At 31.2% G+C, this 15,635-nt stretch overlaps 1 protein-coding gene across 2 annotated transcripts in view; it reads right to left on the minus strand.

Moving 5' to 3' along the window:
- NCAM2 (neural cell adhesion molecule 2) overlaps positions 1-15,635 on the minus strand; it is a 506,280-nt gene that overhangs the window by 195,160 nt on the left and 295,485 nt on the right. For both annotated transcript variants that reach the window (XM_079155716.1, XM_079155717.1), the window contains exon 8: positions 13,971-14,116. In XM_079155716.1, the coding sequence (XP_079011842.1) occupies positions 13,971-14,116 (146 nt within the window). The remainder of the gene's footprint in view (positions 1-13,970; positions 14,117-15,635) is intronic.

Here is a 15,635-nt window from a genome sequence, read left to right on the forward strand (position 1 = left end):
TGAATGCAGTGTTATATATTTAAATGCTGAGAGGTTTATACTTATAAATTTTAAAGTATTATATTTTGTTCAGGTAATTTTACCTAAGTAATTGCCTTTTTTGTTATAGATAGAAATCCCTTTTGAATTTTAGCCTGTAAAAGTACTTTAAGTACATATCCTATAGATCACAGTCTCTAAATTCACAGAGAAAATTTTTGCTCACCCTATCTATATTATAAAAATGGAAACACTTTAGTTTAACTAAGACTTCAGTATTTAAATGCAACACTAAGTGTTATAGATGACTATTCCTACTGTAAAAAATAATCTTAAGTTTCAATTTAAATATATCACTTTATTTGAAGAAATAATAAAACATATTCAGTACTAAAGTTAATGTTGAGTCAGTACAGCTGTTTTCTTTAGTAGAGAAGGACACATTTTTCAAAAGAATGTAAAGGAACAGAAAAATTCTATGGCTTAGAAATTTTTGAGGTGATCAGATGAAGTCTAGTATTTCAGTTTTTACTTTAGAAAACAATGGAAAAAGTTGCTTTTGAAGTTTGTTGACTCTGCTTTATTAATATAGTTTACTGGTGTCATTTTGAAAGGGCCATTTCATGTTAAGGACTGAAATGAAATGAGTTTCAATCAAAATGATTTATGAATAAAGTGTGTGCCCCTTAATGAAGTAAAGCACATTTATTTACTGGAGTGAAATGTTGGTCCCCACAATTGGAGGATGGAGAATGAGTTTTATCCCTATGGAAGTATCTTTAAATATGCTCCGCTGAAAATGTCATAGCTGAATTCTACATCATGTTGATTCAGTATATGTTTAACCTGAAAGTAGTTCTTCTAAAAGTGTGTCTTTGTACCACTAAGGGTACACACACCAAGTTTGGGTAATACTTTGAAAAACATCATTTTATTTTATAGTTTTGTACTAGTTTTCATATATATATGTAGTACATAGTATAGTATATATGTGTGTGTCTATATATAATATAGTGTATATATATAATATATATATATAGATGTATAGTGTGTGTATACACACACACACACATTTGCATATAACTGACATGCACATCATATATATTTTTTTATTTTTTATTTTTGGCACCAGGGATTGAACTCAGGGGCACTCAACCACTGAGACACATCCACAGCCCTATTTTTGGTATTTTACTTAGAGACAGGGTCTCACTGAGTTGCTTAGTGCCTCACCATTGGTAAGGCTGGCTTTGAACTTGGAATCCTCCTGCATCAGCCTCCTGAGTCGCTAGAATTAAAGGCAGATGCCACCACGCTTGGCACAGATCATATTTTGAGTTCACTGATTTGTTAGGATAAGAATAAATTAAAAAATAATTCCATTTAAATTTAAAAATTGAACATACAATGGTACAGGCAATTCGTGGATATAGAAGAGAGATTAATCTAGTTCTTAGATGACTGAGGTTGGAGAAATGCCACCTTAAGAGAGTTATAATTTATCGCTGTACATTTCAAATAGTTCTTATTTAATGTAGAGTGAGATTAATTCCTAGTGGAAGTAGGCCTATAATTTACTAGTAGGACAAGTATAACAGAAATAAAATAATTATAGATTCTATATACTGAGAGTAGATAAATGACACAAAGGAGATGTCATCCATTAGACAATATAATAAGCACTTTATAATTGTTATATAAAACACACTATTCACATGCATACAATTGCTTACTGTTATGTTTACAAGTGTACAAGCATTCTAGAACAAAAATCACTCCAGTAGAAATTTTTATTTCCATTTAACACTAAAATTGACAAGTAAAAATATTTCCAGAAATGTGTTTAAAGAGATCATTTTTATATTGTGGATATAAAATCATATTTTGAAAAATGTATAAAGAAAAAAGCATTTTTAAGCAAACTTGCTTTGAGGAAGCATAGCATATTCTTTTTCTTTCTAACTTAATGGCCTGTTTGGGTTCTTCCCAGAATGTGGAATTGTCTATTCCAAATCAGAATTTATCACTGTGTAATATGGAGGGACCAAAAGCGGGGGAAAAAGTGACACTTCCTAGAGAGGAAAATTTGAAAGACTGAGTGAAAATGTGAAAGGAAAGAGGATCATATAAGAAATTCTATATTTTGATTTTGATTTTGTGTCTTATAGGAAAGAAAAGATCAGCCTTTATCACTGAGTGGTCTGAAACTCTATCCTCCTCTGAGTTAGGAAGTTAAAGTCCTCATCAGAACTTCACTGAAAATGTGGAGATGGAAGTCAATCACAAAGAGGAAAACAGGAGACCCAAATACAGTCTTCCAATAGAGCCAGCTTTTAAAAGAAGTTGCTTCTTTGTCTCCTATGAGATAACAGTGGGTATGACTTTGTGTCTTCTGTTCTGTTCCATTCGTCTTCATGTCTGTTTTTGTGCCAATATCATGTTGTTTTTGTTACTATAGTATAATTTAAAGTCTGGGGTTGTGATGCCTCCTGTCTCTCTTTTCTAGCTAAGGATTGCTTTGGCTGTTCTGGGTCTCTTATTTTTCCAAATTAATTTCATGAATGCTTTTTCTATTTAGATGAAGGATGTCATCAGAATTTAGATAGGAATTGCATTAAATCTGTTTAATGCTTTTGTAAGTATAGCCATTTTGACAATATTAATTCTGCCTATCCAAGAACATGGGATTCTTTCCATCTTCTAAGGTCTTCTTCAATTTCATTTTTTAGTGTTCTGTAGTTTTCACTGTAAAGGTCTTTCGTCTCTTTTAGATTGATCCCCCATTTTTTTTAAGCTATTGTGAATGGGATAGTTTTCCTGATTTCGTTTTCAACTGACTCATCATTGGTGTATAGAAACACAACTGATTTATCAGAGTTAATTTTATGTCCTGTTACTTTGCTGAATTCTTTTATGAGTTCTTGAAACTTTCTGGTGGAGTTTTATGGGTCTCCTAAATATAGAATCATGTCAATGGCAAATTGGAATAGTTTGACCTCTTCTTTCTTTTCCTATCCCTAAACCATTAATTTCTTTCTTTTGGCTAATTGCTCTGGCTAGAATTTCCAGGACTAGGATGAATAGGAGTGATGAAAGACGGTATCTCTATCTTGTTCCATTGTTTTATTGTTTGTTTGTTTTGTTTTGTTTTTTATACCAGGGATTGAACTCAGGGAAACTCAACCAATGAGTCACATCCCTAACTCTATGTTGAATTTTATTTAGAGACAGGGTCTCACTGAATTGCTTAGTACCTAACTTTTGCTGAGGCTGGATTTGAACTTGGGATCCTGTGTCTCAGACTCCCAAGCTGCAGGGAATACAGGTGTGTGCCACTGCACCCAGCTCCAGTTTTATAAAGGCAATACTTTCAATTTTTCTCCATGTAGAATGATGTTGGTCTTGGGTTTAATATGCGTAGCTTTTACAATGTTGAGGTATATTCCCACTATCCCTAGTTTATCTAGTGTTTTGAACAAGAAGGTATGCTGAATTTTGTCAAATTCTTTTTTCTGCATCTGCTGAAATAATCATATGAATTCTTGTTCTTAAGTCTACTGATGTGATGAATTACTTTTACTGATTTCCATATGTTGAAACAACCTTGTATCCCTGGGATAAATCCCACTTGATCTTGGTTCACTATCTTTTTAAATATGTTTTTGTATGTGAGTTGTTCAGAATTTTATTGAGAATTGTTGTATCTATGTTCATCAGGGATCTTGATCTGAAGTTTTGTTTCCTTGATGTGTTTGTCTGGTTTTCTTCTCAGGGTGATATTAGATTCATAGAATAAGTTTGGAAGGTTTCTTTCCATTTCTATTTCATGGAATAATTTGAAGAGGATTGTTGTAACTTCTTTGAAGATATGGTAGAACTTGGCTGAGAATCCAGGTGGTCCTGGATTTTTCTTTGTTGGTCAGCTTTTGAGGACATTTTCAATTTCATTGCTTAAAATAGATCTGCTTAAATTTTCTGTCATCTGGGTTCAGTTTGAGTAGATAATATGTCACTAGAAAATTATTGATGTGCTTGAGATTTTCTATTTTATTGGAGGTATAGATTTTCAAAGTAGTTTCTGAGTATCTTCCATATGTCAGTGGTGTCCATGGTGATATTTCCTTTTTTTCATCTTGAATTTAATAGTTTGACATTACTCTCTCTTTTTCTTCATTAGCTTGGCTAAGTGTTCATCAATTTTATGTATTTTTCCAAGAACCAACTTTATATTTTGTTAATTTTTGATATTTTTCATTTCAATTCCATTAATTTCACCTCTGGTTTTAATTATTTTCTGTCTTCTATTGCTTTTGGTATTGATTTGTTATTATTTTCCTAGAGCTTTGAGATGTAAAGTTAGGTTATTTAATTGGTTACTTTTTATTCTTTTAAAGAATGCTCTCAGTGCAATGAACTTTTAGATAGGCCTTTATCGTGTCCCAGAGATTTTGATAAGTTTTGTTGTTATTCTCATTTAACTCTAATTATTTTTTATTTCATCCCTGATTTCTTCAGCTATCCACTGGTGATTCAATAGTGTATTATTTAGTCTCCAGGTGTTAGAGTAGCTTCCATTTTTTGTTTCATAATTGATTTCTAATTTGATATCATTATGTTCTGAAAAAATGCAAAGTATTCTCTCTCTCTATTTGTATTTGCTAAGGGTTTCTTTTTGACCTAGGATATGGTCTGCTTTAGAGAAGAAAACATGTACCCCTGAGAATAAAGTGTATTCAGTTATTGATGGATGAAATATTCTCTCTCTCTCTCTCTCTCTCTCTCTCTATATATATATATATATATACATATATATACTTTATACACACTTTATACACAAAGAACTTAAAATAAGCATACTATAGTGACACAATCATTCAATGTTTATAGCAGTTTAATTCACAATAGCCAAACTAGGTGCCCTGCAACAGATGAATGGATAAAGAAATGTGGTATATATACACAATGGAATATTACTCAGTCATAAAGAAGAATGAAATTATGGTATTTGCCAGTAAATGGATGGCACTGAAGAATACCATGCTAAGTGAAATAAGCCAGTCTCAAAAAACCAAAGGCAGAATATTCTCTCTGATGTGTGGATAACTAATCCACAACAAGGAAGGGGAACATTAGAAGTTCATTGGACTAGAAAAAGGGGACTGTCGGGAAGGGAGGGAGAATGGGAATAGTAAAGAGAGTATAATGATTTGGACATATTTTTCCTGTCCACATATATGAATACACAACCAATATAACTGCACATCATATACAACCACAATAATGGAATAAGTTATACTTATTCTATATATGTATATATGTATTCTATATATGTATAATAGTTGTAAATATACTCTATAGTCATTTAAAATATTTTAAACAATAAATATACAAAATTAACAAAAAGAGCAAGATCTAAAATTTTGTGGGATAACTTCATACTTGCAAACCAATTTAATGTTGCTATAGATAGTTTTAGATGGAAGTTTATAAATTTGTTAAGGGAACAAAATCTACTAACTAAATAGGAAGAACACTATTATTCTTGTGTCATTCCTTTCCAGAGGAGCTATAATCATGCTCATGAAAGCATTTACCTGGTCTCTTTTGGCAACAATCATTGACACAGAATTAGCACGATCATATTTTTAGTCCTTTGTAAAAATACAAATTCAATTCAATACAATAAAGATATTACTAAAAAAAACCCTAGATACCTCCAAAGACAACAGGAAATAAAACTTTTAAGAAGTTCAATTTGTGTTTGAGGTATTTTTTATGTATGATCTCGTTTCATCTTTAGAAACCTTTTCCAGGAATGTCTTATAATTAACCATCTTTATATACACAGAAACTAAAGTCAGACCTGATAAGTGACATGGTGAATGAAGTACTGAAAAAAAAAAAATTCAGAATTAAACTTTGATTTCTGTGAAACTTTCCATGAATTTAATAATTCATCAACATCTGTGTTTTCACTTATAATTATATGCATCGATCAATAAGAATCATAGAAGGGATGATTTAAAGAAACTTTGGTTCATAATTAGTTAAAAGGTATTAATATCAGAGGAAATATCCATTGAGTGTTTTTCTATGCCAGGGATTATAACAAAAACTTTGGGCATGCAAACTCACACATTTCTTTGAAAAAAACCAGGGTTTTATTTAATTTAAAAAAAGGTTTTTAATGCAAAAATTTTAAAAATTATTATGTATGTTATTTAGAACTTCAGTGCATGTCTCTTTTACATATCAGAACAGTATTTTCAGTTAGCTTTTAAGCTTAATTGTATACATTTCAATACTACAGTGAAATGTATAACATTCAGTTAATAAAAAGGATAGGGTTTCTGATTTTATATGAATGTACACCTAAAGAATACTTCATGTATTTTAAAATGGGACTGTTAATATAATGAACTTTTAGATAACCATAGTATATAAATGGTATTTTAATGTAAATATCATCAGTAATATTCATTACCACTAAAATAAATTTCCATGAAATTTAAAATAAACTGATAATTATAAATTAGGGACAGTTGATTTAATAAAACAGGGTGAAAATATTATCCTGAAATAACTTTGGATTTTGGGAAATACTTGTAAAGAAATGGATTTTTTTTGTGTATTTGAAGTTTATCTGAAGAGCTCTTGATATTATATTTCTTTAAGGTAGGTAAGATGCTTTGGATCATAAATAAAGGAGTACTTAATTCAAAGGATCTTTGTTTGTTAGGACGTGGTAGTACATAATTGTAATCCCAGTGGTTTGGCAGACTGAAACAGTAGGATTGCAAGTTCAAAGCCAGCCTCAGAAACTTAGCAAGGCCTTGAGCAACTTAGTGAAACCCTGTCTCAAAATTAAAATTTAAAAAAATGGGCTCGGGATGTGGCTCAGTGGTTTAGAGACCTTGGTACCAAAGAATAAATGAATAAATAAAAATTTAAACATTTTAAAAATTAAAAAATAAAAGTGATCTGCTTCTAAGTACCATTTTCATGGTATTTTTAAAAGATATTTTCATATTATACGAGAACAATAATATGCATAGCTCAACTATTCTAATGCTTCCACAAAGCAATGGAGGATTATTAGCACCAGAAACCAGAAAAAAATGGCAAAAATCATATAAACATTAAAACACTTTTCTTTCAGTACTATTTGTGTGCAATTAATAATATTCTATCACTAATTAATGCTGGCATAAAATCAATTACTAGCACATAGTAGTCAGCAAGTTACTATCATTAAAACTTTAACCCTTATTTGTTGAATATGGAATCTGAAAATATCAAATGAGCTATTTATTTTACAAAGATAATACTGTTATGATTCTGTATAGTCACTTAAAATGTCACTTAAAATATGGGCTTTCTAACATTTTGGAGGAGAACTCATTACCAGAAGTGATTCTTTTTTTTTTTTTTTTTTGTCTTGAATTTTTATGGTCTATCTTTTATTATTTTTAATAATTATATATAACATTTGGATTTACTTTGACATAATTATAAATGCATGGAATGTAGTTTGCTCCAAAGTCCCCAGTACTTACCCTTTCCCACCTGTTCCTAACTCACTCTGTTTCCCTTCCTCTACCCTACTGATCTTTCTGTTCATTTATGTGTCTTTAAATTAGTGTCTTGTGGATATACATAATGGTGACATTCACAGAAGTGATTCTTATGTATATTTTATAAATTATGAGATCATTTCAGTGTTTACTGTTCACCATTGAATAGAATAAAAAGTTCATATTTTAAACAAGTTTTTAAAACAAAACAGTTTCTTCTAACTTTTAATTCGTATTTGATTCCATGAAACTAAAATTTAGACTCACAGAAATTAGCCATTTATTTTAACAGGATTCCAAAGTACTTACACTTATGTCATATGGAGACAGGACCACAGTTCAAGTCCTGACACTGCACTTTCTCACTTTGTATCCTTGGAAAAATCACTTCCTTGAGTTTCCTCTTTTACAAGTCTGGGATGGTAAGTTGACTTAACTCATGGGGGTATTTTGGAGATAAACTGTTCATGATGTATACTCAAAAGAGAGACTCAACAATATCTCCTGTTTCATGTATCTGTCAACAATGTGAACTTGAGTTCTTCCTCATCAAGAGGAGGAGCCTAATTGTTCTGAACTTGGATTTGGGCTAGTCTTATAATTTGTTTGCAACCATTATAATAAGGAAATAGTGGTAATGCATGATTTCCAAGTTTAGTTCAGAAAAGACCATGTAGTGTTAGTCTGTTGTGGTTTTCTTGCAATGTTTCCTCTGGAGGGAGCTGGCTACATTATGGGAGGACAGACTATGTTAATGCAGTCATGCTGGCTAAGCTCCATGTAGGTGTTCCAACAGACCAGCTCCCAGTGAGCTTACTGTCCACAGGCAGCACTGGTGGCTAACCACTTAGGTGTGCCTTCTGGACTTTTCAGTTCCATTGAACCTTCTCAGAACTACAACTATAGACAACATTTAAGTGCAAGCATGTTAGAGAGTCCAAGAGATACTGAAGCTAGTCTTACTCAAATTCCCAATCCACAAAAGCATGAGTGAAAAATGATTGGTTTATGCCACAATGTTTTGGACATAAAAACTTTTTATGAAATAAGGATATTGGAAAATAAATTTAGATAAGGTGTTCTGTGATTATGAAACCATTATTAACATGACATCTTTTGGGAGAGTTAACACTTCTAATGGACGAGTAATTTTTTTTTTTTCCCAAGGAAGAAAGCTCTATTGTACCATATGGAGTTTTCACACTGCTTTATTTCTTCCATTGAGAAATAAAGGGATGTCTGATGAGTAAATGTGGACATGCAGATTGGAAACACTTTTCTACCACTACTTTTTCTCTCTTCAGAAAGGAACTTCTGACAAAGATCAGTAGGTCTCAGTTGTTCTCATCCATGGAGTTAACCTTATTTTCTCTGTAAGTTCTAATATACTGGAGACTATGTTTAGTATGTTTATCTAATTCTTGAGTTCAGTATAAGATTAATTATAAACTTATACAAGAAAAAGCATTCTATTAACTGAGATCCCCTTTAAAAATCTATGAGGAGCATATTTGATAAGTACAATGTCATGTTGTTGGATAAAATTGTTAGGTTGAGCCCCATAACACTGAAGATGTTTTATTTTTATTTCATTTATTTATTTTTTTTGGTACTGGGGATTAAACCCAAAGGTGCTTAACCACTTAGCCACATCCCCAGTCCTTTTAAAAATATTTTATTTTGAGACAGGCTCTCACTTAGTTGCTGAGGTTAGCTTTAAATTTGAAATCCTCCTGCCTCAGTCTTCCTAGCCATTGGAATTATTGGCACATGCCACCATGCCTAGTGAAGATATTTTATTTTTGCTGTTTCATCAAAGCTTTTGACTGGTGTATTCACAATGGTAACTTTTATTTCATGTTGTATTTTCCAAGTCTCTATTTGAGGCATGACTGATTATTAAGAATATTTTCCTGTTGAAAGGATTATTTGTTAAATTTCACATTAGCTTACAATAAAGAGCTGCTTGCCAAAGTATAGCCTGGAAACCATCCACATGATATCAAATGACACCACTCATTAAGTGTCATTAGTAGGCCTTGAGCTAGAAACATGAATTAACTTTGAGGATGACAGAGCATGACAGGATCTCCTCATGTTTGGTATGAAAGTATTATTTCATGTCACTTTCTTTCCCTGATTATTGTAATTATTAGCAAATGTTAATTGAACAAGATAATGGGTTTCATAGTGACATTTTATACATATATAAAACAAGCTTTGATCATATCCACCTTCCCTATAGCCACCTCTTATCCTCCACTCCTCATCCCGGTAACTTTCCCTTCTCTAGTGGTTCCTTTTTCACTTTCAGGTCATCTTTAATTTTTTCAAGGTTCCACATTCATGAGAAAATATTCCATACTTACCTTTCTTAGTCTGGCTTCTTTAACATGATGCTCTGCAGTTTCCTCAATTTTCCTGTAAATGATATGAGTTCATTCTTCTTTATGATGGAAGAATTCTCCAATGTTTGTGGTGTGTGTGTGTGTGTGTGTGTGTGTGTGTGTGTGTGTGCGTGCACACCTATCTATACATCGGCATCGAGGCTGTTTGTGTAATTTGGCTAATAAAAATTGTGTCATGATAAACATGGGAATGCAGGTATTTTCATAGTATGCTTAATTTAAATCACTTGGGTATGTACCCAGGAGTGGTATAGCTAGATCATATTGGTAGTTCTATTTTTAGGTTTATGGGGAATCTCTAAACTGTTTTCCATCATGACTTTACTAATTTACATTTCCATCCACAAGGTTAAGGGTTCCACTTTTATTGGATTCTGGTGAGCATTTGTTACTTTTTATTCATAAATAATAACCAGTCTGGGGTTAGATATAATCTAAATGCAGTTTTGATTTGCATTTCCATGAAGGCTAAATATTTGAGCATGATTTTATATATTTATAAATCATTTGCACTTTTCTTGCAAAGTGACTGTTTATATTATTATTGATTGAATTACTTGTTCTTTTCTTGTTAAGTGTTTTCAGTTCTTTATATATGCTGAATATTATTCCTTTTCCAGATGAATAGCTAGCAAATACATTTTACCATTCCATAGGCAGTCTCTCCATTCCGTTTTTTTGCTGTGCAGAAGTTTTTTTTTTTTTTAATTTGATGTAATTCCTATTGTCAACTATTATTTCTTGAGCTACTGAAGTCTTGTTCAAGAAATTGTTGCCTATATCACTATTTAAAGTGTTTTCCATATGATTTCTTATACTAGTTTCAAATTTCCAAGTCTCATTAAGGTCAGGGATCCACTTAAAGTTACCTTTTGCACAGGTTGAGAGATAGGGATTTTCTTTCAGTTTTCTGCAGATGGATATTCAGTTTTACAGAATCATTTGTTGAAGATGCTATCTTTTCTCCAACATATGCATTTGGAACTTTTGTTGAAAATCAGTTGTCTGTAGATGCATGGTTTATTTTCTCTTCCATTGTTAATTTTATGCCACTATCATGATGTTTTTCTTATAATGGCTGCATAGTTTACTTTTGAAATTGGGTATTGGGATACTTCTAGCATTGTTGTTTTTGCCAAGGACTATGTTGGCTATTCAGGGTTTCGTTTTGTGATTCCATATGAATTTATCATTGTTTTTTCTAGTTTTGTGAAGAATGTCATTGGTATTCTGATGGAAACTGTGATGAATCCATAGATCACTTTCATTAGTATGACTGTGTCAACAATGTTGATTCTCTCAATCAATGAACAAGGGAGGGCTCTCCATGTTGTAAAGTCCTCTTCAATTCTTTCTCTAGTATTTTGCAATCTGCATTGCAGAGGTCTTTCACTTTGTTGGTTAGTTGGATCCCTAGGAATTTCTTTCCTCCCTTCCTTTATTTCTTGCTTTCCTTCCCTTTCTTCCTTTTCTCACTTTTTTTTTTCTTTTCTTTTCTTTTTTTTTTTTTTTTTGAGACCTATAGGCCTCAAAAATCCACTGATTTTTGTATGGTGATTTTATTCCTTTCTACTTTGATGAATTAATCAATTCTAAGATACTTTTGGTGGGGACTTTCGGGTTTTCTAACTATAGAATCCTTATATGCAAACAGGGTTAATTTGATTTCCTCATTTCCTGTGCACTTGCATTTTATTTCTTCCCATTGCCTAACAGCTCTGGTTAAAATTTCCAATCCTGTATTTCATAAGAGGGATAAGAGCAGAAATCCTTGACTTGTTTCTGATTTCAGAGGAAATGCTTTCACTTTTCCCCCATAGAGTATGATTTTGCCTATGAGTTTGTCAAAGACAGTCTTTATCCTGTTGAGCTACGATCCTTCTACAACCAATGTATTCAGTGATTTTAGAATGAAGAGATGTTGCATTTTATCAAAAACTTTTTCTGTATCTATTGAAATGTTCATGTGATTCTTACCCTTGATACAATTTATGCAATGCATTATTTTTATTCATTTGCATTCTTGCCACTTTTTATCACAAGAATAATATACAAATGTAATCTATGACAGTATTATTCAATCAAACCTTAGGTATCAGAATTTATATGGACTATCTGCAAACAGAATCCACTCAGAATAAGAGGAGCAAGATAGTCTGGGCCTGAAAACTATGTAATATGACAAAGATGAAAAATGTATATTGAATGCTTAACTTGGATATGTGTTTTACAATATACTCTTCATCTTCCTTATAATAAAAAGGAAATAAGAATTTTCAACATTTTGAAGGTGAAGGAAATCAAAGAGTTCAAATAATATTGTGACGGTTAAGCCACCATAAATGGCAAAGCTGAAATTCAAAACTAGATTTGTCTTTCTTCTAAACTCAGCTCAACTAGTCAATTTGTGAACTTTACTGCTTAAGATACTAGGACTATTAAAAGAAAGGGGACTTACTGGTGTTCAGATATTAGAGTATTTGGGGAGAATGGTGAAGATAAAAAGTAAATAATTTTAATCTCTTCATTCACTGTATAATCTTAGCACAAAAATCATATTTGGGTTCCTATAAATTCTTTGCGAAAAATAACCCAAATCAAAAAAAATTTGTACAAATATGTATTATTTAATAGAGATAGTCCTTAGCATACAAACTGAAACATTGCTTTCAGTTACTATTGAAGAAATTCTTATGTGTACTTTGGGGTGATAAAAACCACATTTTATCACATTGATAAAATATCTGAATATAATCTGCTTCATTCTCAGCATATACATATGGAAATATCAATTATATGAAAAATAAAATCTGATTTTGAGAAGAGAACATTTAGTAATTTTTTAGTATACCGGAAGACAATTGGAAAGTTCATACAGTTAAGGGCAAAATGCATGTGTGAATCTAATCCATAGAAATGTGCTAAATTGAAATATGAAAGAATCCTCTATAGTTTTTGATATCTGGTTGTATTTTACTAATTTTATTGATATTTAACTCATTTCAGAATTAGAAACTTTGCTATAGCAATATCTGTGATTTTCTGTTAAGAAAATATTAAAACAAACTCTGTAAAACTGTGGTTACATTTTCCTATTTATAATTTTGGTTTTCAATTTGAGTATATAAAATAAGAGTGACAAAACAGTGCTACTACTATACACTCAGAAAAGATATACACTCATAAAAGACGAGATGTACACTCATAAAAATGCTGTCATGATGATAAAAATGGAACCAAAAAAAAAAAAGGTGATAGAAAAGCATCCTTTCAAAAGTTAATAAACGAACAAGGGAGATGCAATTTTTGTCAATGTATGAGGTTAATAGATTATTAAATATAATTGGAGGAATAGAAAGTGTATTGTAGAAAAAATGGTTTCAAACCTTTCCACTCTTACATCAGTAAGTCAAAGTACTTTTAGGTGTATGTATATTTCAGAAACCAGAGGTTTTGTAGAAACTAATGAATTTTAACACTGAGAAAAGTCATCTAAAAGCCAAATTGCAACACCTTCATTGCTGTAAAAGTCAATTGTTTATATTGACTTTTCTTTTTCAGTGTATAAATTATATGAAAGCAGAAACCCACTCTTGACATGTACAGTGACATTACTAAAGAGTAAATAATTGAATGATAGCCTGAATTTTATATATTTGAATTGATTTTATGTTAAGAGCCACAGGTAGAGGTGAAAATTACCACAGAATATTTTAGAGATTCAATGTATACAAGTAGCCTTGGGAAGCAATCTTAGGAATAAAACCAATAACCTATAATTCTCTAATTTAATGAAAAAAATCTTTAAATGATATTAATTGACATTTTGGTATGCTAAAGTAAGGTATAGGCTAACTTTTTGTTAGAGTTACCTTTTAAAAAGTTAAACCCTTTATTTGACTTGTACAAGTTCCTTGGTAAGCTGGAGACTAATGTGAGATTTGTTAATATTCAAAACTCTGGACATTGCAATGATATTGAACACCACTATATATTGAGTCAAGGTTACCTTATCGCCTTCAGAAAATGTGATGCCATCCACAGCCCTTTTCCACGTAATTTCTGGGACAGGCTCCCCTTCTGCTTCACAGATGAGTGTGACATGACCATTCTCATATGTAGTCTCATTTTTAAGCTGTATTATGTGAGGCTGTACTGTAAAAAATGTATATATTACTCAATTGATATTGGATTAAGACAATTACTGTTTGAACTTAACATGGGCAGTGGGCTCTTTAGTCTATGTTAATATTATACAAGGTGACTAACTGTAGCAGCTACAGAACCAATAGAGTTGCAAAGAGCAGAGAAAAAGGAACTAAAGAAAATAAAGCTCATCTATTATCATTGAAAAGTTTGAGGTATCTTAGAAACCAACATAAAAATAATGATTCCCTTCAAAACCTTGCTTACTAAAAATGGACCTACTTTATTCCTCTTTTAGAGTCACAAAATTAAATTTCCTCTTTTGAAGCAATATGGGCATAGAGGTGTTATCTTAACAACATCTTAATCATTAATTACTTATATCTACTACAAAAGAACCTTCTGTATAATATTAATATTTAAAATATGCTTCTCTATAAGTATACATAGTATCACACAGAAATTTATTTTTTTGAAATATGTATTTCTTAAATTTTTTTGTTTAGACACAAAATGGATAAAAGTCTAAAAGTCAAAGCTTGATGTTTAGTATAAGAAACATTCTTATGTATTTGACCATTACCAAAGTAAAAAAAAAAAAAAAGTTGTTCTTAATCTCAGAAAATAACATTCGTGATTCCAGAAGTACAGCCTATAGTACTTTCAAGACTTCTATTGCCTTTAATGGATTTGGTTAGCTACTCTTTATGGATTACTTTGTGTTAAAGGAACACAAACGCGTTCAGTGTTACTACAAAAAGTAATTACAACCATGACGTAACATTGTATTATTTTCTATCTGAAAAAAGGAAAATATTAGAAACGTTTTTATCTCTTTATTCTCACTGGTATCCTAATAAAAAAGAAGCAATAAAATAGTATTTCAGATGAACTCATAAGTGTACACTGAGAATATCATCCTTTGGAATTCTGTCATATAGTGCCATTTCTGATTATTTTCATACTGAGTAATATTTATGTAGTACAGATTTTAAAGAAAATAATAAAATTGATAAACCTTTAGCCAAACTAAAAAAGAGAAAGAGAAGACACAAATCACTAAAATTTCTGTTGAAAAAGGAAATATCACCACAGACACTACTGATATAGATAATAATCAGAAATTATTTTGAAAATTTATACTCCAGCAATTTTTTAAGAGGGAAAAAGTTGGGAATTTCCCATGATTGAAGGACTTCATATGATTTTGAATAGTTTTCTATTTATTTGCTCTTTCCTCTATATGAACAATCTGCAGAATTAGTGTTTTCTCTTTCTCCTCTTTAAAGACTTTTGTTTAACATCACCTTACCATTGACCTTCATGCTAACTTTCCAACACTCTGCTATCCAAATTTATAGTCCTTTTTAAACGATGTTATCCAATTCTTCCAGTTTCCTAGTCTACTTAAAGCATCTTATTATTCAAATTTTATTTTTTATTTTAATAGTTTTTATAGTTGTTAATTTATTTCCAATAGAATACAAGCATTGTGAAAATTTCTCTGGTTTGGAAAATGCTTTCATCA

This window comes from Sciurus vulgaris (assembly GCF_902686455.1).
Source record: "Sciurus vulgaris genome assembly, chromosome: 10".
Classification (NCBI taxonomy): Eukaryota; Metazoa; Chordata; class Mammalia; order Rodentia; family Sciuridae; genus Sciurus; species Sciurus vulgaris.